This window comes from Corella eumyota, chromosome 1 (assembly GCF_963082875.1).
Source record: "Corella eumyota chromosome 1, kaCorEumy4.1, whole genome shotgun sequence".
Lineage (NCBI taxonomy): Eukaryota > Metazoa > Chordata > Ascidiacea > Phlebobranchia > Corellidae > Corella > Corella eumyota.
In genome coordinates, this window is record NC_137490.1 from 864,574 (window position 1) to 887,629 (window position 23,056).

Sequence of the window (23,056 nt, forward strand, 5' to 3'; positions counted from 1 at the left end):
TAAGTTGATTTGTTAAAAAACTACGTTTAAAGTAATAGCTACTTACAAAGTAAATTGCCATAAACACCATAACTGCTTCGACCACCATCCAACTAAGGCTACTAAGAAGTGAATAGTAAATCAAAATGGCAAAGGCCAAGCAACCTGGAGCCGATGTTGTTACAATGTCTTGCTCACTTACAATCAAACTTGTGTTCAAGAGTATTAAGGATATGGAAAGATTTATGGAAAGGAAAGTGCCGCGTCTTTTGCATTGCTTTCGAGGTGTTCTAAACAATTATTTTTAATATAAACCAAATGACAACAACTTAAATATATCAAAAAGGCCTAACATGGGTTATATTTTAGCTGTAATGAACTCAGGCAACGTTTTAGACCACGTATAAGTAGTTTTAGACTACAGAAAACACTTACTTTAAACAGATGTTGGCTAATATTGCCAGCAAAAGACCAACAATGGAGACACATGATCCAACCAAGCTAATCCTTGAAAGAATTGGGTTTTCATGTAACATGTCTTCAGTGTCGGAGTAATACTGAGATAAACAATGTTTTAATTTGGCCTCAAACCTTGCATTGATTTTAAAAACTAAGGAATATAAATATACCGTATGAAACGTATTAATTGAATACAAATCTTGTAATAATAAACTTACAAATAAAGTTGCAAAGTTGGTTAAATGCTTAAACGAGCATTCGATATATTCTAGAGTTTGAGAAATAATTTCTGAGCCCTCTGAAGACCATTTGTTGATGTTTTCATCCCAATATACACATTGCGTTCCATTTTCCATGCCTGTTGTCAAGTTCTGAAAAATAACAAGATAAAACATCACTAAAATCTAAAGCACCAAGACACATATATTGCTATTGTGTTACAAAGTTAAAACTGAAAAATAATAAATTACCTGGTTTATTTCAAATTTCATTAAAACAGGTTCCTTTAAACTTTGATCGCCAATTAATGTTGCAGAAAGAACAACGTGAGAGTTCAATTCTCCATTTAAACTTGGTTCAACAAACAATTTGTTGTTCAACATTGCATAAAAACTCACTCTTACATCTAGAATAAAAATCCTTATTTAGTTTGCAAACTTTAGTTTTACTGAAGTGTCATTGAAATCAAAACTAATACAAACCTGCAAAAAGTTGAATGTACGAATTTGAACTTGAATTGCCACGAAATGTTTTTGCTTGGTCGCTTCTGAAACCTTTTTCTGCAACTAATTGATTCCAAATAACTTGCAAACCAATGAGTTTTACAGTCTCTAAATAAAAATTGAATAAAGACATCTAACTAAGAAATGCATTCTAAACTTCTTTGGATCACTTGTACTTTTTGTTTTTCAAAATTTAAACCTTGAAAATAGGATCGTTAAAGCTCTTAAATACGAGTGATCCCATTTTTTTTACTTTTGTTTGGTGTATTAAAAGTGTTTTAATTTTTTTCTTGAGATTTTGGTCTCATAACTAAAACTTGACGGTTGATTTGATTTTCTACAATTACTTACAAAAAGACTACGTTAAAATTTATAGCTGCAATTACATGAACAAACCTTTTATATTTGGTTGATAAACAGCTAAGGCAAGGTTGCTTCCAACTTGTTCAAATGTTTCTCCTTCTTTGAGTTCAACTTTTTCACTAACCTTGGTCAATGTTTCCAGAATTCTAAATAATAAATCATCTAAATTAATATTTTTTTCGGTTTGTAAAAGACTTTGTCGATAATAAAAGTAATTTTATCACTTACACTAATTATTAAAGAATTAAGACTATTATCTAAATTTATTTTCCTAAAGTTTAAACATATTTAGTTTAAAACATTGTATTATAAATATAATAACCTCTGCGTTGAGTTACTTTTGATTATTTCCTCTTCAGAAACTTCTAACAAGTTGCTTAACGTCAAAACAACTGAATTTGTCACCTTTAATATATTTTTTATTAAAAAAAATATAAGTGTGTTGAACAAAATAAACAAGACTGTTATATTCAGTTACTCCTAACAAAAGAGAAAAAATATTTTACATTTGTTGATAAAGATGAAGTGTTCACGATATTCTCCAAAACCCCAACAGCTGACGTCACACTTTCTGCTTGAATGTTTTCTGGGTTAGAAGTTAAAACCTGGACATTGTTAGCAACTTCTACACGTTGTGATTCATTTGCAATCATCTGGTTTTCAAGATTCTAAAAAAAGTTTAATAATTTTCAAAAATTTGTTCCAATTTCACTTTGTTAAACAAGGGCAATAATATAAAATAAAAGTGATTTACCCCCAACATGTTTTCACAAAATTTAATGTAGACAGGATCTTTCCAATTTCCATCTTTATCACAAAATTTGTTTCCATAAGGAATACCCGCTTAATATAAAATAAAGATATTAATTAAATTATGTTTATCTGCCATATTTAAAAAAGTTAAACATAAAAAAGTGAAATTTAATTAATATATGACTGATTAGCTCACCATTCGCTGTATTTAAAGGACAAGTTTGAAGTGTATTTGCGCGGTAACCAGCTAATGTATTGGGAAATGTAAGAGTTAGATTTTCTTTTACATCTTCGAAGGTTTGGTTGGATTCTTTACACATATCTAAAAAGTTGTATTTAAACAAGTTAGTGTTACAAATTATTATGGTTATATAAGTTTAGTATATTTAATATTTTTAAGTAATTGTTTATAAACATTTTTTATTTACCAAATTTCTGAATATAAATTAACTCACTTAGTTCACATCCATTAGTAGTTTGTATGTAGTCCGGTTTACAAAAACACAAACAGGTTTCGTTATCTTGTACTTCACAAGGTTTGGTACAGCTTTCATTTCTGCATAAGTATTCACTATTGCAAAATTCTACAATAAAATATTAGCATTATTTTTTAAAAATTTAAACATAAAAATAAACATTAAGTGATACATCAAAAGGCTATATAATTAAAAACAGTTAGTACGTACATCATTTTTATTTTTATTTATTTTTTATGTAGGTTAATAATAGAAAAAATTTCTGTAGATATTAAAATAAATTAAGTATAATTGATAATTACGTCTCTGGCAAATATAATTTGGTTCTGTATCTTCTTCGTATAAATCATACCAATCTCCAAGTGCAAATTTCGAAACATTTGTTGCTACTATTGCAAGATAACCTGGATTTGTAATAGGACCACCTCCAAGCCAATTCTCATAATTCTTATCAGTACCATTACCACGTTGTGGTATAGGTGTACCATCAAACCAAGTCCAGTTATATGGGGAGGAGTTACCATTTGCACCAAGCCAATACCACTTCCAACCACTGATCTCACTTTCCCATTTCCAAAGTTGAGTCTCAACAACTTGTTGAGTTTGTAGGTCTTTGATTATAAGCAAAGTTCCCCCTATGTCCTGGCATTTTTGTTCAGCTTGATGTTGGTATGAATAATGTGTTTTGTTGTAGAAACTGATCTCATATCCATTGTGGATTATCACTGCATCGGCTTTGGTTGCTGTAAAAAAAAATAGTTTTTACAAAGTGATTGCAAAATATTTTATTACAATAATAAATATTTATATTCGACACAAGGACTCGTAGAAATTGCTGTACATGGCAGCGTAATTCAAATGTGTGATCAGATTGTTTATTGCAAGCAATCAAAAATATACTTAAAAACTGCTAAACTCAAGGGCGAATATTGTGGCTTTGATGCGGCTTAAACATAAAACGTTTTTGGGTCATAGTCTGCTGCCATGGCTGGCCTACCACGGTACTGGGCTTAATCTTTCTAATTTTTTATTAATAATTTTTTGTTGTAAATCGTTAATCGAGGGGCAAATATTTTGAGCCATTTTTCAATTAATATAATTTATTTTCGATAATCTTTTAACCACACCTAATTGTTAATACTTCTATTTTAACCTTACGTAACTTATTTTTCATTTAAGGTTTGATCTTTTAATTTAGATTTTCCGCAATTTTTTTTTATATATTTTAACACTTTAGATTGTTAAATATTTTTTATTTGTTAGGTTACAATTAAATCGTTTGTCGTACGGTACTCAAACTAATAAGACTATAGCTCGTCGTAATTTGTTTACAAACGGAATTTTATCACTAATACAAGCTAGACATGCATTCATACTTAGATATATATATATATATATTGTCCATTAAGTTATTTAAAAATTATATAATAAATAAATTTAACATATGGATTATTGTTTTAATAAATAACAATTATTAACAATTTCTTACCTCTACATGGTGCTAGAACAACAACCAAAATTGGGATACTTAAACAAATAACTTTCCGAATCATTTTTGCATTTTATTAATTTATAACAACTTTTTTCTGCAAATTTACTAAAAAAGCATTACACAAAGATAGTTAGGTAATAGTTTTTTTAAAATCAGTATCTAGGAAGTTTATTAAAAATAAATGCTGTATTTGAAAAAAGTTTTCTTATTTATAGCTTTTTTAATAAAGAAGATGGAAGCTTAGTTAGAAAATACTTTCGCTTAGATAAAAAATAAATTACCTTAAAAAGAAACAAAAAAAGTTTAAACGTAAAACTGAAACACCTGATGTATTAAACAAAAAGTAAAAAGATTAAGTTTATTGTAAAAGTTTTAACTTTTAGTTTGAAGCAATTAATAAAAATTATAACAAAACGACTAAGACGAAACTTACTTTGAATAAAAACAAAATTTAATTTAAAATTTAGGATTAAAAATCACTTTTCGTTTGTTAAAAGACAAACAAAAATTAAAAACAAAATTAGGCTACTTGGTAAAAATTTTCAAACTACTACGACACGATTTGGAATTAAAGATATGAATATAAGATTGGGTTTAATAAAAGTAAATAAAAAACTGTAGCGGCCCCTTAGGGACACGTGATTTTGCCTGATAAGAAGTCTGGGCTACAGTCTTATCTTTTGCCTTTTCTGTATTATGTTGTGTTTTATAAACCGACTACCAATTCATTACTTACTTAACTGTTTTTGCTTAACTGAATAATAAATTATATTGTTACAATTTATATACGCTAAATTGGTGACCCCGACGTTTTAAAACGAAAATTTTAAAACAATATGACGCAAGAAAATGCTGTAGCGGTTAAACTGCCAACCTTTTGGTCGCAACATGCCAAAATTTGGTTTAACCAAGCAGAAGCCCAATTTACTCTGCGAAATATAACAATCGACGAAACGAAATACTGCCATGTTATCGCAGCACTAGACCAGGATACAGCAAAACGCGTAATCGATTTTATGGAAAATCCACCAACAAAAGGAAAATATATTGCTATCAAAGAACGACTTTTAAAAACGTTTGAGCTTTCCGAGGAAGAACGAGCCCAAAGAATAATTGAAATGCCAGAACTTGGAGATAGAAAACCTTCTGCTGTGATGGACGAAATGCTGGCATTGATGGGAAATCACGGATCGTGTTTTCTCTTTAAACATATGTTTTTGCAACTACTGCCCGAGGAAGTGAGAGTTGGTTTAGCTACCGAAGAAACAACAGACATGAGAGAATTGGCTTTAAAAGCAGATAAATTATGCTTAGCTAAACCCCAATTTTCTGGGTTAGTTTCTAAAGTTTATAGATCCCATGAAACTGATTGGAAGTATAATAAACGTCAACCAAATAAAAAAAATCTATGTTTTTATCATCAACGTTTCGGAAATAAAGCCAGGCAGTGCTGTCCACCTTGCAGTTTTTCGGAAAACGAATATGCCGGTCGTCAATAACGATGAGGGCGGCCGGCAGCACGTTTAATTTATACTTCGTTAAAGACAAGTGTTCAAAACAAAACTTTTTAGTTGATACTGGAGCTGAAATAAGCGTATACCCACCAAGAAGAATTGATCGATATAATGGCTCTAACCAGAAAAAGCTTCGAGCCGCCAACGGAAGCGAGATTAAGACGTACGGCCAACGCCTATTACATTTGGATTTACCGTTTGGTAAATTTAAATGGATTTTCACAATCGCAGAAGTATCTCAACCACTGCTCGGGGCAGATTTTCTTCGAGCCAATTCGCTTTTGGTAGACATAAAAAACAAAACATTAATTAGCGCTAAATTAAACACAAACTGTTCGATTGAGTTGTTAGATGTCTCAGCCCCCAGAATAAATGCAATTGGTTTACATCAAAACCAATATGCTGCTTTACTCGCACAATTTCCACTGATAACAACTCCAAATTTCCAGCAAAAGCAAACCAAACACAAGGTGGAACATTTTCTTATAACAAACGGGCGACCGATTAGCGCCCGTGCACGTAGACTGCCACCAGACAAACTGGTACAAGCCAAGCGTGAATTCAACAAGATGGAAAGCATGGGTATTGTCAGAAGATCAGCCAGCCCGTGGGCATCTCCATTGCACATGGTTAAGAAATCCAACGGTGATTGGAGACCATGTGGAGATTACAGACGACTAAATGCTGTTACCACGCCCGATAGATACCCCATACCACATATTCAAGATTTTTCTGCGAATTTAGAAAACGCAAACATATTTTCAAAAATAGACCTTGTTAGAGGCTACCACCAAGTATCTGTAGCAACAGAAGATATTCCAAAAACTGCAGTCATTACTCCTTTTGGCTTATTTGAGTACATAAGAATGCCCTTTGGATTAAAAAATGCAGCACAAACTTTTCAAAGACTGATGGATTGTGTGTGCCGGAATCTTAATTTTGTTTTCGTGTACTTAGATGATATTTTGGTAGCAAGCAAGTCAAAAAGCGAACATTACCAGCATCTCAAAGAATTGTTTACGCGTCTGAACGAAAACGGTCTAATAATAAACGCGACTAAATGTCAATTCGGACAAACAAGTATTGAATTTTTAGGCCACCGCATTGACCACGAAGGAGCCAAGCCTTTACCAAATAAAGTGGAGGTAATAAACAATTTTCCACGACCAACCTCATTTCAAGAACTGCAACGGTTTGCTGGCATGATCAATTTTTATCATCGTTTTCTACCAAGAGTGGCTAACATCATGAGACCGATTTACGAAGAAATTAAAAAAAAAATCTAAACCTCTACTGTGGAGTGATCAACTAAATAACGCATTTGTTAAAGCTAAAAACATTTTAGTTAATGCCACTATGCTTTCCCATCCACAAGTAGGAGCGCCAACTGCGTTAACTGTGGATGCTTCCGATATAGCTGTTGGGGGAGTACTACAGCAAAATATATATGGTTTGTGGAAACCATTGGCCTTCTTTAGCAAACATCTACGGCCACCTGAAATAAAATACAGTGCGTTCGACCGTGAACTTCTAGCATTACATCTTGCTATTCGTCATTTTAGGTACTTCTTGGAAGGACGGCACTTTGTAGCTTTTACCGATCACAAACCACTTACTTATGCATTAACTAAAACTACTTCACCATGGTCAGCTCGCCAACAACGACAACTTAGCGCTATTTCGGAATACACTACGGATATCCGCCATATAGAAGGAAAAAAGAATTTTGTTGCTGACGCATTATCAAGACCTGGAATAAATGTCATACAGGCATCTTTAGGAATCAATTTTTCAGATATGGCCTTAGATCAAGAAAGAGATAAAGAAATTATAAATGAATTGAAAGCCAACTCTAGTTTAAAAATTGAAAAATTTTCTTGCGACAAAAACCAGACTTCGCTTTTATGTGACACAACAACTGGATCACCGCGACCGCTTGTTCCGGAATGTTGGCGTCGAAAAATATTTGATTTAGTTCATGGTTTATCGCATCCATCGATACGAAGCACAAAGAAACTAATTGCTGAAAAATTTGTTTGGAAAGGACTTAAAAAACAAATTGGCGAATGGGCAAAACAATGTGTTTATTGCCAAAAAGCTAAGGTCCACAAACGCACAAGAGCCCCACTGCACCACTATTCATTGCCTGTAAAACGATTTGATCATTTAAATATTGACCTTGTGGGACCTTTGCCGCCATCTCAAGGTTTTAGATATTTGCTTACTGTAGTTGACCGGTTCACAAGGTGGCCAGAGGCGTACCCACTGCAAGAAACATCGACGACATCATGTGCAAAAGTTTTTATTCAACAATGGATATCTCGTTTTGGAATACCGTCAACATTGTCGTCAGACCGAGGAGCACAGTTTACATCAAAACTATGGTCAGATATTGCTAAGTTTATGGGCACTTCTTTGCAATTTACCACAGCATTTCACCCACAGGCCAACGGCCTGGTGGAGCGATTCCATAGACAACTTAAGGCATCGTTGATGTCGCGACTTAAAGACAACAATTGGGTTGACGAACTGCCTTGGGTTCTACTCGGAATTAGAACCACACCCAAAGAAGATTTAGGATGTTCCTCAGCAGAAATGGTGTATGGAGCACCACTCACCATTCCAGGCCCTTTTGTGGAGGCTACCGACCACAACAACGCACCTGGAGATTTTTTACAAAAGCTCCGCCACGTTATAAAACAAGAAGCGCCTCAAACCTCGTGGCATTGTAAACCAAATAGCTACATACCTTCTGATTTAAAGAACAGCAGCTTTGTTTTTATTAAGAAAGTGGGATACAAGGCGCCACTTTGCACCCCATATGAAGGTCCATATAAAGTTATTAAGCACGGATTAAAAACTTTTAAGATTGATATCGGCGGACGTACAGAAATCATTTCGATTGACCGCATAAAACCTGCGTATCTGGATCGCAATATGCCTGTACAACTAGCCCAACCAAAGTTACGAGGCAGACCTCGTAAGCAAGTAATTCTAGAAGAAACGAACGTAAAAACCCATATAGAGACGAAAACAAACTGTCGAAGAGATGGTAACAAGCGTCAAATTAAACCACCACAACGGTTTACCCATTTAACGTAAATGAACAATTTTCCGCTTCTGGAGGGGGGTAATGTAGCGGCCCCTTAGGGACACGTGATTTTGCCTGATAAGAAGTCTGGGCTACAGTCTTATCTTTTGCCTTTTTTGTATTATGTTGTGTTTTATAAACCGACTACCAATTCATTACTTACTTAACTGTTTTTGCTTAACTGAATAATAAATTATATTGTTACAATTTATATACGCTAAAAAACTTTAATTATAGTTTATATTGAAAGCAACATTACAAAAACGTATATTTTATTTTATATTTTAAACGAAAAAAAACTTATTAAATAAAATTTAATTTTGTTTAAATCCCAAATTTCAGAATTTAAAAATATGTTATATAAACAACATTTGCGTTTACACCTATTTAGTGGTTCCTTGTTGCTTAGTAACAGCGTGGCGTAATAAAAAATGATTTCAGCCAATCAAGTTTACATTGATGTAATTTCTAAACTGAAAGCATTTTAAATAAAAAGTTGAGTTAAAAACATAAAGGTAAGATTTACAAATAGATTTATTTATCTATTGCTACTTAGTATAACAATTTTGTAAAAACCAAACTTTAAATTTCTCCAAATTGTGATTTGTATATTTAGATCTACACTTAAACTGCTGTTTTTTAACTTAGCATAAAATTAACTAATGCACATACTTTAACTTTATAACGTTTGGTATACTTAAATACTATATTTTAACTTGAACTTAAAACTTGAGCTTAAAAGTATGAAAAAAAGCAAAACTTTTCAAGTTTTTGGCATATTTAAGTTTAATTAAGGCGTAATTAACGTAGCGAAAAACACTGGAACGCAAGTTAGATTCTCGACTAAGGGCCCGTTCGCACGGCGTACACAACGCAAGGTAACGTAATGCAAGATTTTGCAATTATTTAAAATGAACAGAGCCGTTCACACGTACGAAAGTTTGCGAAAGTTAGGTGAGGTTTCGTAAAGTTTTGTGGCTGAAGCGAAAGTTACGCAAGATTTTGTAAGCGGTATATTTTTATTAGGTATTGTTTATTAAAATTTTAAAAAGAAATCCCTAGAACTCGTAAAGTTACGTAACGCAACGTAACGCAACGCTTCGGTACCTCGTCGTGTGAACAGGCCTTAACGCATATGCAAAAATCTTTAGTTATGTAAATAATTCAGCATTTTGTTGCATAATATTAAAAAATAGACATAGTTTTTGGCAGGCAAATTATATTGTAGTAGTATATGTTTGTAAACTAACCAAGTAAATTCTTAAAATAGAAAATATTAACAAAATAAAAAACTCCTTATTATTTTAATAACACTACTGATTAATTTAACAACCTAAATGTTGAATTTATTAAAAAATAATATCACAAAAGTATTTCTACAACTAAAATTAAGCAGTGTAAACATGTGCTTTTAATGCTGAGGATAAAACAGTAAAAAAAGTTTGCAAACAATTGAGAATGTTTGCGAACTTCAAAAAAAATCGTGAAACCAGAAATTTTCATTTTTATTTGTTGATAAACTTAATTAACAATTAAATGAAGCACAGAGTAAAATTTGTATTTAAAGTTTTAGGATTTTTATCAGAACAAAAATTTAATAACTTAAAACCTAAATTTTTGTTAGATACACCAATCTAATTGACTTAACTAAGCAACAAATTGAGGAAAATGGCTTTTACAGGATTCGGAAATAAAACTACAGCAACTACTGCAAGTGCTTTTAGCTTTGGGTACGTTTTTATAATAAAATTTTTTTAGACCACATTTATTTTGTAAACAAAAGTTTTAACCTTGTGACTAAATGGACTGACAGAAAATATGGATCTCTATTAGTTACGCACGCCCTACATAAACAGGGCGTGTAACCAAAATGCGGCACATGTAATTAAACAAAGAGGTTGCATAAATTAAACCCTTACCCTAACCCTCACATATTCAGTTTACCCATTAACACATCTGCCTCGTAAAGTGGACTTAGTTATACTCATTAAAACATATTTCAACTAATTTTTAATGTCTGGTTGAACAATTGCCATACTTAGGTTATAACGCCTTGTTAAATTCGGCCGTGCGAAAGTAATAGAGATCCGAAAATATTAACTAGTTAATTAATGAAGTTTATAGAAGGGTTTAAAAATAAAGCACTGGCAGCATGGTGTAGTCGTTAAAAAACTTTGCTCATTTATTTTATTTATTTTTTTGGGTAGTACTAAAATACGGGATGCGGGAAGTTGCGCGGTGCGGGAAATACTGAGGCCGTATGTAAACGTTAACAAAAAAACGCTGAATGCGGAAAAGGACGGAATTTTTATATCCTTCCCCAATCTCCCCTTGTGCTTTGTATTAAATTTCGCATTATTTCTTGGTTCCTAAAATCAATCCCTCATCACCCCTTGGCCTTTTAAATAAATATAGCAATCATCCCGCAAAAAAGTAAAAAATTCCGTTCCGTCCTGCATTCTGCGAATTTGTGTTAACGTTTACGTACGGTCCCGCACTATCCCGCATCCCGTACTTTAGTAGTGTCCATTTTTTTTGTATATATCTTTATCTTCGATGTGGGAAAGTCGAATGCGCGACTTAAACCTAGAGTAGCATCAGTTACCCTGTCCCAGTCTCGAATTGACTGTGGCAGTTTGGGATATTATAGATTATAATTGCTCGATAATTAAGCTGCTGATTAAGTGCTGGGTCAGCAGGAGTTCATACCGTTTATAGGGCCTTACTTAATGGTGCTACAGCATGAGAGCAGTGGGGATCAAACCCAGAACCTCATGTGTGGTATAGCAAGTGTTCTTACCATTACACCACGCTGCTGGTGAATTTAATTAGGTTCAGGGTTTGTTTCCCGCCCTCATGTTGTAGCAACCTCAAGTTACCACTTTGGTGTTATAAAATTAAATAAACTCTCGCTAAACTGAGCAATCGTGCAATTATTGTCTATGATATTTCAAGCTGTCAAAGGCAACTCGAGACTGGGTCGGGGTAATCTTTGTTACTCTATGTTTAGGTCATGAAGTCGACTTTTTTACATCAAGGATAAATAAATATATAAGGCTTTTTTAAACTTAGCAAAATAAAAACTTTGGTTTATTGAAGTGATATTAGCTTGTTTTAAAATTTAAATATGATTTTGTTCTTTTTTTGCTATGGATTGTATTACATAATAATATTCTCGTTCATTAATACATAAAAGCTTTAAAAAAATAATCGCATTTTGGTTACAACCCTTACTTAACATTTTAAGTAAAAATTACGTTAAGTTCAGTCTGTATGTAAGCTGTCCTACAAATATGCTAAATTTTTCTGAATAATTTTTTAGTTCAGGATCAAAACCAGCAGCTTCAGCATCTGGATTTTCGTTTGGTAATACTTCGAAACCTGCTGTGGGAGTTGTAGCACCAACTTTAACTAACACATCAGGTTAGCCGGGATTTATTTATTGATTCTTTTTGTATATTTTTATTCTCGATGTGACAAGGTCGAATGCGCGATCTAAACATAAAGTAACAACTTTTACCCTACCAAGTCTCGAGTTGCCTTTAACAGTTTGGGATATTATAGATTATGATTGCCCGATAATTCGGATACTGATTAAGTACTGGGTCAGCAGGAGTTCATACCATTTATAGCGCCCAACTCCAGGGCGCTACAGCATGAAAGCAGTGAGGGTTTAACCCATGACCTTATATGGTGTAGTAAGTGTTCTTACTAATTATATAATCTAGTATCAATTGTTTATTATGTCGGCTACTTTTATTGGGTAAGGTTTTGATTATGCTTAAACAGTCAAAAAATGTTTGTTTAAAAAAACATATATGACATCCTTTTATTTATTATTTTAAACTAGTGGTGTAATGGTTATAACACTTGGTATCTGCTTTCATGCCGTAGTGCCTTTAAGTGATGTAATAAGCAGTAAGAAGCCAACACTCTATTAACATTTAAAAATGGGTTGGTTTACATATGTTACTACATGTTAAGGCTGGTAAATTGGCCTTTAAAGAAAAAAATTATGTGATAAAATCAAGAAGTGGTCACCACGCTTATTTTCAGTTTTCTAATCAGTAATACAAACATTTTTTACGAAGGTATTTCTTTCAGTGGGGTTGGTAACCCAGCAACAACAAGTAACTTGGGAGGTTTAAACTTTGGGAAAACAACGACTACAACTAGTAGTGGATTTGCTCTTAATTTTGGTAACATCTTTTTAGGTCCTACTTATTACTACACAGAACCACCCAAAACGCATTGACTGTTTATTCTTCTAGAAAATGCCCTTAGTTGCCCATAAAGACAAAAATACAGTCTCCGCAATTTCTGCATTTTATTTATTTTTGTCAAGTGTGGGAAACGTTTTGTCCTTTTTGGGCTGTGTGGTAATTACAATGACCGATCTTTTTAACTTATCAGAAACTTTCAAAATTCTAAGTATTTTTCCTATTATATATCCAGTTTTTTTGTAATAATTGCATGATATGAAAACTGATTTACACACTCAATTAAAATAAATATTTATTTAAAAAAAATTCAGGTAGCTCAAATACAACAACCAGCAATCTACTTTCAACCCAACCTGAAAGCAAACCAACATTTACTGGGTTGGGAGGAAAGGATTTAAGTTCAACCAACGCTAATGCTGATAATGGAAACAAAAGTACGGGAATAAGTCAAGCTGTTAAAGATCAGGTTGTGCCAGATGAGATTGGGAAATATGTCAACTTGTTTGAGTAGGTTTCACTTTATTTTTTTAATCAAAATTTTAGTTAGTAAAATATATCTTTATCCTCTAAATGAAAAAGTCGACTTGCCAACCTAAACATAGAGTAATATTTGTTACCCTGACCCCGTCTAAAGTTGCCTTCGGCAGTTTAGGATATTGTTAAATATAGTTGTTCGATAATTATGCTGCTGATTAATTGCTGGCTTAGCACGAGTTCATACCTTACTTTAGGGCGCTACAGCATGAGAGCAGTGGGAATCGAACCCACCACCTTATGTAGTGTAACAAGTGTTCTGACTACTACACCATGCACACAGTTATTTACACAGTAAATTTGTATAATCTGTGTATGCTGGCACATTTTTGTCTACAATTATAAAATATTTTAGTTAATTACAATTTATAATACAACATTGAGATTTAACTGTATATATTTATTTTTAATTTTTGTATTAATTTTTAATGCCTGAATCACTATAACTATTACCTAAATTATCTAGTTCTGTTATTTTATTAATGACAAAGTTTAAGAAATAATATTTTTTTTAGAGAATATGTGAAGAAACAACGCGAAAACAGTAACGAAGTTGGAAAGTTTAGCGTTCACTCGTTAACCAAAATTAAAAGCGAAATCACGAGTTTAACAACTTCTCTTAATATTATATCATCAGCTGTGGAACGGTGAGTGGTACATTACATTTTATTTGTTCAATTAATCGATAGCCTGTCATTTAGACTGCATTTTTATTGTCATAATATGGTCACAAGTCTTAACTAATATTTGCCTGTGATAATCCACAAATGGCAGTTTTATTTTTTTTGTAGGCCTATAAATTGGACATATATGTATATCCACCTACTCAGATTAAATATATTAAAAATGTTGTTCGTTTTATGTATTTAAAAATTTAATTAATTGTATATTGTATTTCAAATGGCATTTGATTGTGTTATAATGATAAGATAAAATTTATTATTTTTTAACAGAAAAATTTTTTATTTTTTTAAACAACTTTGTGTTTTTATAGAAATAAAGTAGCAGTAGGAAAACTGAAATTAGAATTTGAAGAACAAATTAAAAACTCTGAGATGGCTCAACGAACACAAGATACCCCATCAGCTCTTCAACATGATAACATAGCCCCAATTCAGTAAATATTTATTTATATTTTTAAAATTTGTGTATTTTAGTACTTTGGGTTTGTAAGTTCAAACCCCAATGCTGGCATATTTTTTACTTTCAGTCTATGCTTTAGATCCTGGGTTCTTTTGATCATTTTTGTCCTCGGTTTGTTGATGTCGACTTTATGACCTAAACTTAGAGTAACATTTAATATTCTAACCCAGTCTTAAGTTGACTTTGCCAGTTTGGGATATTATCAATTAATATTGCTCGATAATTAATCTGCTATTTAGTTTGTGACTTAGCGTGACCTTGTTGCAATTACAGCCCCTTGCTCAAGGACACAATAGCATAAAAGTAGTTGGAATCAAAACTACAACCTTGTGTAGTAACGCTAGCCATTTTCTTCTAAATTCCCCCTATTTTTGTATAGCCTATATCTTTAACCTCAATGTGGAAAAGTTAAATGCGCGACTTAAACATAAAGTAACATCTGTTATTCCGACCCATTCTCGAGTTGCCTTTGATAGTTTGGGATAATATATAGATTATAATTGCCCGGTAATTATGCTGCTGATTAAGTGCTAGCTTAGCAGGAGTTTATACCGTTTATAGCACCTTACTCAAGGGTGCTACAGCATGGGAGCAGTGGGGATTGAACTCACAATCTCATGTGTGGTGGAGCAAGTGTTCTTACCACTACACCACAATCCTTACAACACTGCCAGTAAAAAATTGTTAACTTTGTCATGTTTAGATAAAGATTATGTATTAGGTTTGATGTTAGTGTAAAAAGATTATATACACATCTTAGTTACTTATATTAAAGTTACTTTTATATTCAGGTATTTTATCACTCTTGCGACAGAGTTTGGTAGCAGCATGCAAGTATGCAGACATCAGATTGAGGAGTTAGAAAATCATCTGCACGGCCTTCTACAACCTTCCTCAATAAATCCACAAGGTAATAGATTACTTATTTCCAATATAACAACTCTGACTTAACAACCTACTTCAGCCTGGTCCCAAATTGCTTTTGTTTTTTTTAAATTTAATTATTCCATTTTTAACTTATATTAATTCCTGATAATTTACCAGGGCACCACAAATGGCAGTTTTTTATTCTGTTGGCTTATAATTGGACATATATATAGTTTTTTAATATATAGATAGATTTGCTTGTTCGTTTTTTGTGATTTTTTACTTAAATTCTGAACTTATTTTAACAACTGAACTTAACATTACATAGACTTGCTAAGAGTGGGGATCAAACTTAGGACTTATTGTGCTATTTTTTTTTTGTATATATCTTTATCCTCGATGTAGGAAAGTCGAATGCACGACTTAAACATAGAGTAACATCAGTTACTCCAACCCAGGCTCGAGTTGCCTTTGGCAGTTTAAGATATTATAGAATAAAATTAACCGGTAATTAAGTTACTGATTAAGTGCTGGCTCAGCAGAGGTTTATCAAGGGCGCTACAGCATGAGATCAGTGAGGATTGAACCCACGATCTTATATGTGGTGTAGCAAGTGTTCTTACCACTACCCCACACTGAATTTAAGTAAATTAACCACTATTAGATGATAAGTTTAATTTGAACAAAATTGTGTAAAATTAAAAAAAAAATTCTTTTAAGTTTAAATAAACTCCAAAATTATTTATTTTTTTTGTGTAATTTTTTATTACTTTCATATTTGTAAACTTGATATAGAACTAAAATTTATTTTATTTTTTTACAAACCCTTTTTTTTGAATTGTTTACTTTTTTCAGATATATCAATTGCTTTATGCAATATGCAAGATAGTTTCATTAATTTAGCTTCAAACCTTCACTCTGTTCACCACAATATTAAGGTTGGTACTTTGTGTAAATAATATCAAAACATGATCATTAACATTTGGGGCAACTAAGATATAAAGAACATTTAAATATTGTAGTTTAATCTTATATGTTCCAGATTTTTTTAAGTTTTCCAGAGAGTAAACTATTTTTAAACAAATTTTTTCCTATATTTTGTTTTATTCTTGATGTGAAAAGGTTGACTTTACGACTTAAACTTAGAGTAACATTTGTTACTCCGACCCAGTCTCGAGTTTCCTTTGCCAGTTTTGAATATTATAGATTTTAATTCCCTGATAATTAATCTACTAATTGGCGTTGTAATATTAAAATTAAGGAAACCTAATTTTAATTATTTTGTGTACAAAATTCTTGTTGTTAAACAAATAAATTTAAAAATTTTTTTTTTAATATTTTGTATATTGTCCTCTAGGCTCAATTTTGAAGGTTAGCCTTATTTATTATTTTTATGTTTACAGCAATTGAAAGATCAATATTTAAACTATAGAAGACTTGTGATTGGAGATAGTTCTGATATATTTTTATCAACTAAGGAAAATCATATAGAAAGTATTTTTGTTTTAAGAATTTTATTTTAAATTTTCTTTATTTTTTAAAAGTTTTTTTAAAAAGTTTTTTTTAAATAAACTAAAGTTAAAAATACGTTGTAATTAAATCATGTTAAAACATATTTAAATTTAAATATAAATTATTTTTTTAATATAATTTTTTTTACCCCCCCCCCCCAAGAATCACCCCCTAAACAGACGGGACCCCCTCCATTTAGCAATATAAGCAAGGTGGCCGCACTAGCGATGGCTTCAATGATTCAACCCCAAACCACGGCACCTCCTCAACAATCTTTCCTTAAGCCGGGGTTCACTGGTTCAAACACCGGTATTTGCAACTTTTTTGTTTTTCCCTAATTTTATATTGTGTTCATTATTCTAGGTTTTTATAAACTCTTTTACTTTACAGTTTATTCTATTTTTCACTTGTACTTTATGATCCTCGTTAATTCTCTCTTGTACTTTACAGTCCTCGCTAATTCTCTCTTGTACTTTAAGATCCTCACTAATTCTCTCTTGTACTTTACAGTCCTCACTAATTCTCTCTCGTACTTTACAGTCCTAAGATTTTCTGAGAATGATAAAGTACAAGTGATCTATTAATATTTTAACTTGGTTAATCAAAACAAAGTAGAAATGTTAATAGATTTGTTAATCAATTTGTTAATTTTACTTTGTTAATCATTCTACTTAATTTTCTAATATTTTTCAGGAACTGGAAATATATTCGGAAACACTGCTGGTACTGGTTTATTTGGTTCTTCAACAACCAACAAACAACCAACAAATACTGGTCTTTTTGGGACCAGTAAACCAGCCACCACCACATCCGGTTTTGGTTCAAGTTTCAGTGGTTTTGGTTCTTCCAACACTGTTCTAAAACCAGCACTTAGTGCAGGTCAGTAAATTTGTGTAGTTAGCTTTATTCTGCCATTTGTTTTTAAATTAATTTATCCTCATGGTGGGAAGGCCAAGCTTACAATACAAACATAGAATAACATCAGTTACCCCAGCGTAGTTTCGAGTTGCTTTTGCCAGTTTGGGATATAATAGATTAAAATTGCCAGATATTTTATCTGCTGCAAGATTTTTGGCTGGAAAAGAGTTTATATCATTTATAGTGCCCTTTCCAGTCGCTACAGCTTTAAAGCGGTAGGGATCGAAGCTAGGGCCAAATGTGGTGAATCCAAGTGTTCTAACCAAACCGGAAGCATGGTGTAGTGGTAAGAACACTTGCTGTACCACACATGAGGTTGTGGGTTCAATCCCCACTGCTCTCACACTGTAGTGCCCTTGAGTAAGGGGCTATAAACGGTATAAACTTCTGCTGAGTCAGCCATTTATCAGCTCAGCAGCAATCAGTTAATTACTGGGCAATTATAATCTATAATATTCCGAACTGACAAAGACAATTCGAGACTGGGTTGGAGTAACAGTTGTTACTCTATGTTTAGGTCGTGCATTCGACCTTCCCACATCGAGGATAAAAATATATACAAAAAAAACACTTTTTCCTAGTTATTGTCAGACTGACTAAATTAGAAATTTGTCAATAAAATAAAAAAATACAGTAACTACAATGTAACACCATTTTAAACATTTAACCAACTAGACAATAACATTATTCAATTTTTAATTTTCTAGGTTACAATAAATCCACAAGTGGAAATACTTTTTTTGGCAACACAACTTTTAACTCCAGTGCAGGAGTAACTTTTGGTGGATCTGCTCTTAAACCTTTCGATCTTAAAACTCCTCTCAAAAGAAACAAAAAATAAAAATTTCTTAAAAACTTTTAAATTTTCTTGGATCTGAAAAAGTTCTTTTAAACTAAAAATCATTTTTTACGTGGCCTTGCAAGTAAATTGATCATTTTAAATTTTAAAAGATTTATCGAAAAAACAAAAGTTTTGTCGATTTTAGGGCAATAAAAATGTCAGCGCTTAATAATTAGATCATTAGACTTTAAATAAGGTTTTGGGTTTGATTCCCACTGCTTACATATTATGTCTGCTTCTAGACACTTTGTCTATTACTAGCAGAGATTAGTATTCTCAGACAATATCAATAAGCCAGTAATTAAAACAAGCAACCGGCAGCGTGGTGTAGTGGTAAGAATACCTGTTACACCACACATGAGGTCGTGGGTTCAATCCCCACTGATCTCATGCTGCAGCACCCTTGAGTAAGGCACTATAAACGGTATAAACTCCTGCTGAGCCAGCACTTAATCAGCAGCATAATTATCAGGCAATTATAATCTATAATATTCCAAACTGCCACAGGCAACTTGAGACTGGGTCGGGTAACAAATGGTACCTAATGTTTAAGTCGCGCATTCAACTCTCCCATATCGAGGATAAAAATATATAAAAAAAAACAATGGCAACTTGAGACCGGGTTGATAATTGTACTGTTAACCCCAAACTTTACCACATCCAGAATAAATTGAAATACGCCAAAAAATCCTGTTTTTAAATAGGGAATTTTTCACTTGATAAACACACGAATGTTTTAATTGATTTTATTAGTTTTAAACACAGTAAATTGACCACATTACAGCAGATAAAATGCGGTGGAAAGTTTATTAAATTTTGATTTTAAACACAAAGTGCGGAGACCTTCAAGTTAAAGAAAAAATTCAATCAAAAAAATGTACAACGACGATTAAATTTCAAGAAAATACTGTTTTTTTGCAAAAAGTAAACTTTCAACTAAAATGAAGTTCGATTTGTTTTTGTAACTACAAAACTCTAAGAAATTACTGCAAAAAATTAAATTTTATATTCTAATTTACAAAGATTTTTATATAAAACTTAATTGACAATGGAAAAATGTGCGTAAAAAACAGAAAAATAGAAATGTACATAAAACAAAAATAAAGAAAAAAAATAAACCAAACAATGTTGCATTTGGGACTTAATCAATACCCAAAAAAGTCTTTAAATTTAAATTTCCCAATTACGGTTCTATTTAAAATGTTGAGTTTTTGATAAACTTATATTTTTAACGTTCCTAAAATATTAAAGTATATAATTCGTTATTAGGTTTATAAATTAAATTTTGCAAGTGTTTGAATAGATGTTTATATCAAACAATATCCTTAACATATTTAAAGCTTTGTTGTAGGCTTAGTAGCCTTAAGAGGTTTGTAAATTATTATCGGACGATTATTAGAGATTGCAATAAAGTTAAACGATGGCACAACATAGATGACATCCACTTTCAACAACTTTTTCCCGAGTTTGCTTTTCTATAAATTAAAAATATTTGATTAAAATTAACATAAGTTACCTAACATGTAAATCAGGTATAAACCATGGGTAGTTAGAATAAAAGGGAAACTTAATCTTCAGGTATTTATTCAGTAAACCAATACTATTAATAATAATAAAAACAACTAAATATATACATATACTTTATTTAAAATGGCTTGGGCATTTTTAATTTAAGGAATCTTTAATCTAATAAGTCTTCAGGTATTTATTAGTATAAAAATTGGGCTATACTAAATTAATTTTAATAAAATAGTTAAAATTGCTTTGTCATCTTTAAGTTAAAAAATACCCAGTTTAAACTTTTTGATGAATAAATAGTAAACAATGTTACATCACAGTTAAATATTAACCAAGTTTTAAAGCAAATAAATACACAAGACAATTTTTTTACATATATATATATATAGATATGAATAAGTAAAAGTGTATATATACATTAATATGTGTTTTTGTTTTTATTTTATAACTAAAACATATATACTGGTCAGCTAAGAATGAATAATACAATGGTTTTGTTGATGATGCTTTTTTAAAAGCAATTTTGCTTATTTTTAGTAAATATGCTTTGTTGTATTACAATATATGAAACTGGATATATTACATTATTGTCTATATTTAAAAAAATGTTTCAAAAATTACACAGACAATGATATTGGTGGGTCAACAATTATTATGCCAGCATTATTACGTATTATAAGGAAATAAAATTCACTCAATGACAAAGTTGACCTTTTCACGCAAGTGACTAAGACTAGAAATTAATATTTTACCTTGTGAGTGTTGTTCTGGCAGAGTTTCTCGGGACACCATATGCATGACTGTGATTTTGCCTATCGGAATTTTTAAAGCTAAAAAGAATAAATATTAAAATCTTAAAACAAAAAATCTTAAATTAAGACGTCCACAAAGGAAATGTAAATATTTAAGAAATAAATAAATTGTCTCATAATATATCACAAAAATGTCATAATTTTATTCAATAAATCAAAAATAGATTAATTATATTATATCCCGCAAACTTTGATAAAGAATTGGCCGATATTAAATAATTTTTTTTTATTTTCTTACCACCAAGAGTAGCGTTGCCGTGTAAAAAACGGCCTTGATAAATTAATCGTAAAACTTCAGCGTTGTCAGCTAATTCCTCGTCCCATTCTAAAAATATTTAATATAAACATAAAGTTATATTTACAATAAATATGAAGCATAACAAGCTATCTTAAAGAGCCCAAAACAACAACAAAAATCGCGATTAAAACGTTCTAAAAAAAACTAATACACCTCTGCTTACCCTTACCCTTTTTATTAACTAGAAAACTTAGTGAGATCAATAATATTACACTTTAGTACAACTTAACAAAGCTCTAATAATAAACACATGAAATAATTAACAAACTACTGCATATAAAAAAAATAAGAAGGAATTAGTTGAACCTTCGGGCCAGTTTTGATAAACATGTTTAGCGACGTCAGAGGCTGAATCTTGGGGTAGAAAATAAAAAGTTGCAGTTTTTCCGCTGACTCTCATTAATTTTAAGCCAATCTGCGTGGAAAGTTTATTTCAACAGTTGTAGTGACAACTTAAACAATACATTTATCATTATTAAAATTAAATTGTCCTTAAGAATTTTAATTAAGTTGAATTTATAATTTAAAACATGTCACAATATTTTAAGGTTACTGATAAAGTTGGTCAATAAACAATTTAAAAGTTTAAAATGTTTACATAGGAGTTTCTAGTTTAAATTATTTAGTATAGTTTGTTTGTTTAAGTTACTAAAATAAAACATTTCAATATAATTACAAAAAAAAATAAAGTAAAGAATTGTTATTATTTTTTAGTCAATGCAGAGTAAAGATTTAAAGAAATTTTTTCTGGGTCATAAACTGTAAATAATAATTTTAAAATCTTAACTTTTTAAATTTATTTTAACCTTGTTTTTGTGGCGAGACTCTAAGTTTTTATTCGGTGATTTTGAAGGTGAAGCCATCTTCCTTACGAGTTCTGTAAAAACAATAAATTTATTAAATCCCATGATAAAACAACTAATAAAACTCCATTCTAAATTTACATACTTAAAGATAATATAGAATGAAGAACTAGCAATGTAAGTCATTACTGGAAAAACAATAAAATGTTAAACTTTGAAAGTACAAAATATTTATAACTTGTTAGTGTAAGGTGAATATAAATAAAAAAGCAACATGTTTATTACCTAAATAAAATCGAAATAATTGAAAATATTCCTTTTTTCTGAACTAAAGTGTCAACCTAGCCGACAGCTTTCATTTTTAATAACAGAATGAACTAATTAAATTATAAACCTATAAAACAGAACACCAGCTACATAAACTTATAAATATTAATATATTAACAAAGATTAAGTTCTAGTAGTAACACCACCAAATGCAGTGACCTAATTGGAAAAAAATCAATAAATATAATTAAAATCAAACAGTAAATACACTAAAAATATTATCTAAAATAAAAAATTGCCTTTTAAAAATATGATATTTTATATAATAAAACACAACAATTAATATACAGATATAGCTGTACTTTATTAGTTAAAAACAATTTTAAGAAAACTTAAAAAATATAAAAAAAAGACATAATTAGTAACATGTTTTGGTTTTTTTTTTTACTTTTTTATGTAAATTAACAGCTT

General features: G+C 31.2%; 3 protein-coding genes across 4 annotated transcripts; 2 read left to right on the top strand and 1 right to left on the bottom strand.

Annotated features, from left to right (window-relative positions):
• Nucleotides 1-5,027: 5,027 nt before the first annotated feature.
• LOC145763861 (uncharacterized) lies at nt 5,028-6,818 on the top strand. Its single transcript, XM_082575396.1, has 2 exons — nt 5,028-5,553; nt 6,725-6,818. The coding sequence occupies exons 1-2, from the start codon at nt 5,081-5,083 to the stop codon at nt 6,816-6,818; spliced, it is 567 nt and encodes a 188-aa protein (XP_082431522.1). The 5' UTR covers nt 5,028-5,080.
• A 3,566-nt stretch (nt 6,819-10,384) lies between these two features.
• LOC145743600 (nucleoporin p58/p45-like) lies at nt 10,385-19,703 on the top strand. Of its 2 annotated transcripts, XR_014281027.1 has the most exons (13): nt 10,385-10,579; nt 12,172-12,272; nt 12,941-13,048; nt 13,384-13,579; nt 14,122-14,253; nt 14,601-14,723; nt 15,541-15,659; nt 16,472-16,554; nt 17,020-17,110; nt 17,291-17,437; nt 17,822-18,007; nt 18,754-18,969; nt 19,672-19,703. XR_014281027.1 is itself a non-coding variant. In XM_082561604.1 (12 exons), exons 1-12 carry the CDS (start codon nt 10,518-10,520, stop codon nt 18,885-18,887), a joined length of 1,482 nt encoding a protein of 493 aa, XP_082417730.1. In that variant the 5' UTR covers nt 10,385-10,517; the 3' UTR covers nt 18,888-19,064. The 2 variants fall into 2 exon arrangements, 1 of the variants encoding a protein (XP_082417730.1); XM_082561604.1 differs by lacking the exon at nt 19,672-19,703 and having other exon boundaries at nt 18,754-19,064.
• Nucleotides 19,635-22,787, bottom strand: LOC145743612 (ubiquitin-like protein 3). Its single transcript, XM_082561618.1, has 6 exons — nt 22,604-22,787; nt 22,322-22,392; nt 21,822-21,930; nt 21,456-21,542; nt 21,158-21,235; nt 19,635-20,362 (listed from the first exon to the last, which is right to left on the bottom strand). Exons 2-6 carry the CDS (start codon nt 22,376-22,378, stop codon nt 20,301-20,303), a joined length of 393 nt encoding a protein of 130 aa, XP_082417744.1. The 5' UTR covers nt 22,379-22,392; nt 22,604-22,787; the 3' UTR covers nt 19,635-20,300.
• Nucleotides 22,788-23,056: the final 269 nt, after the last annotated feature.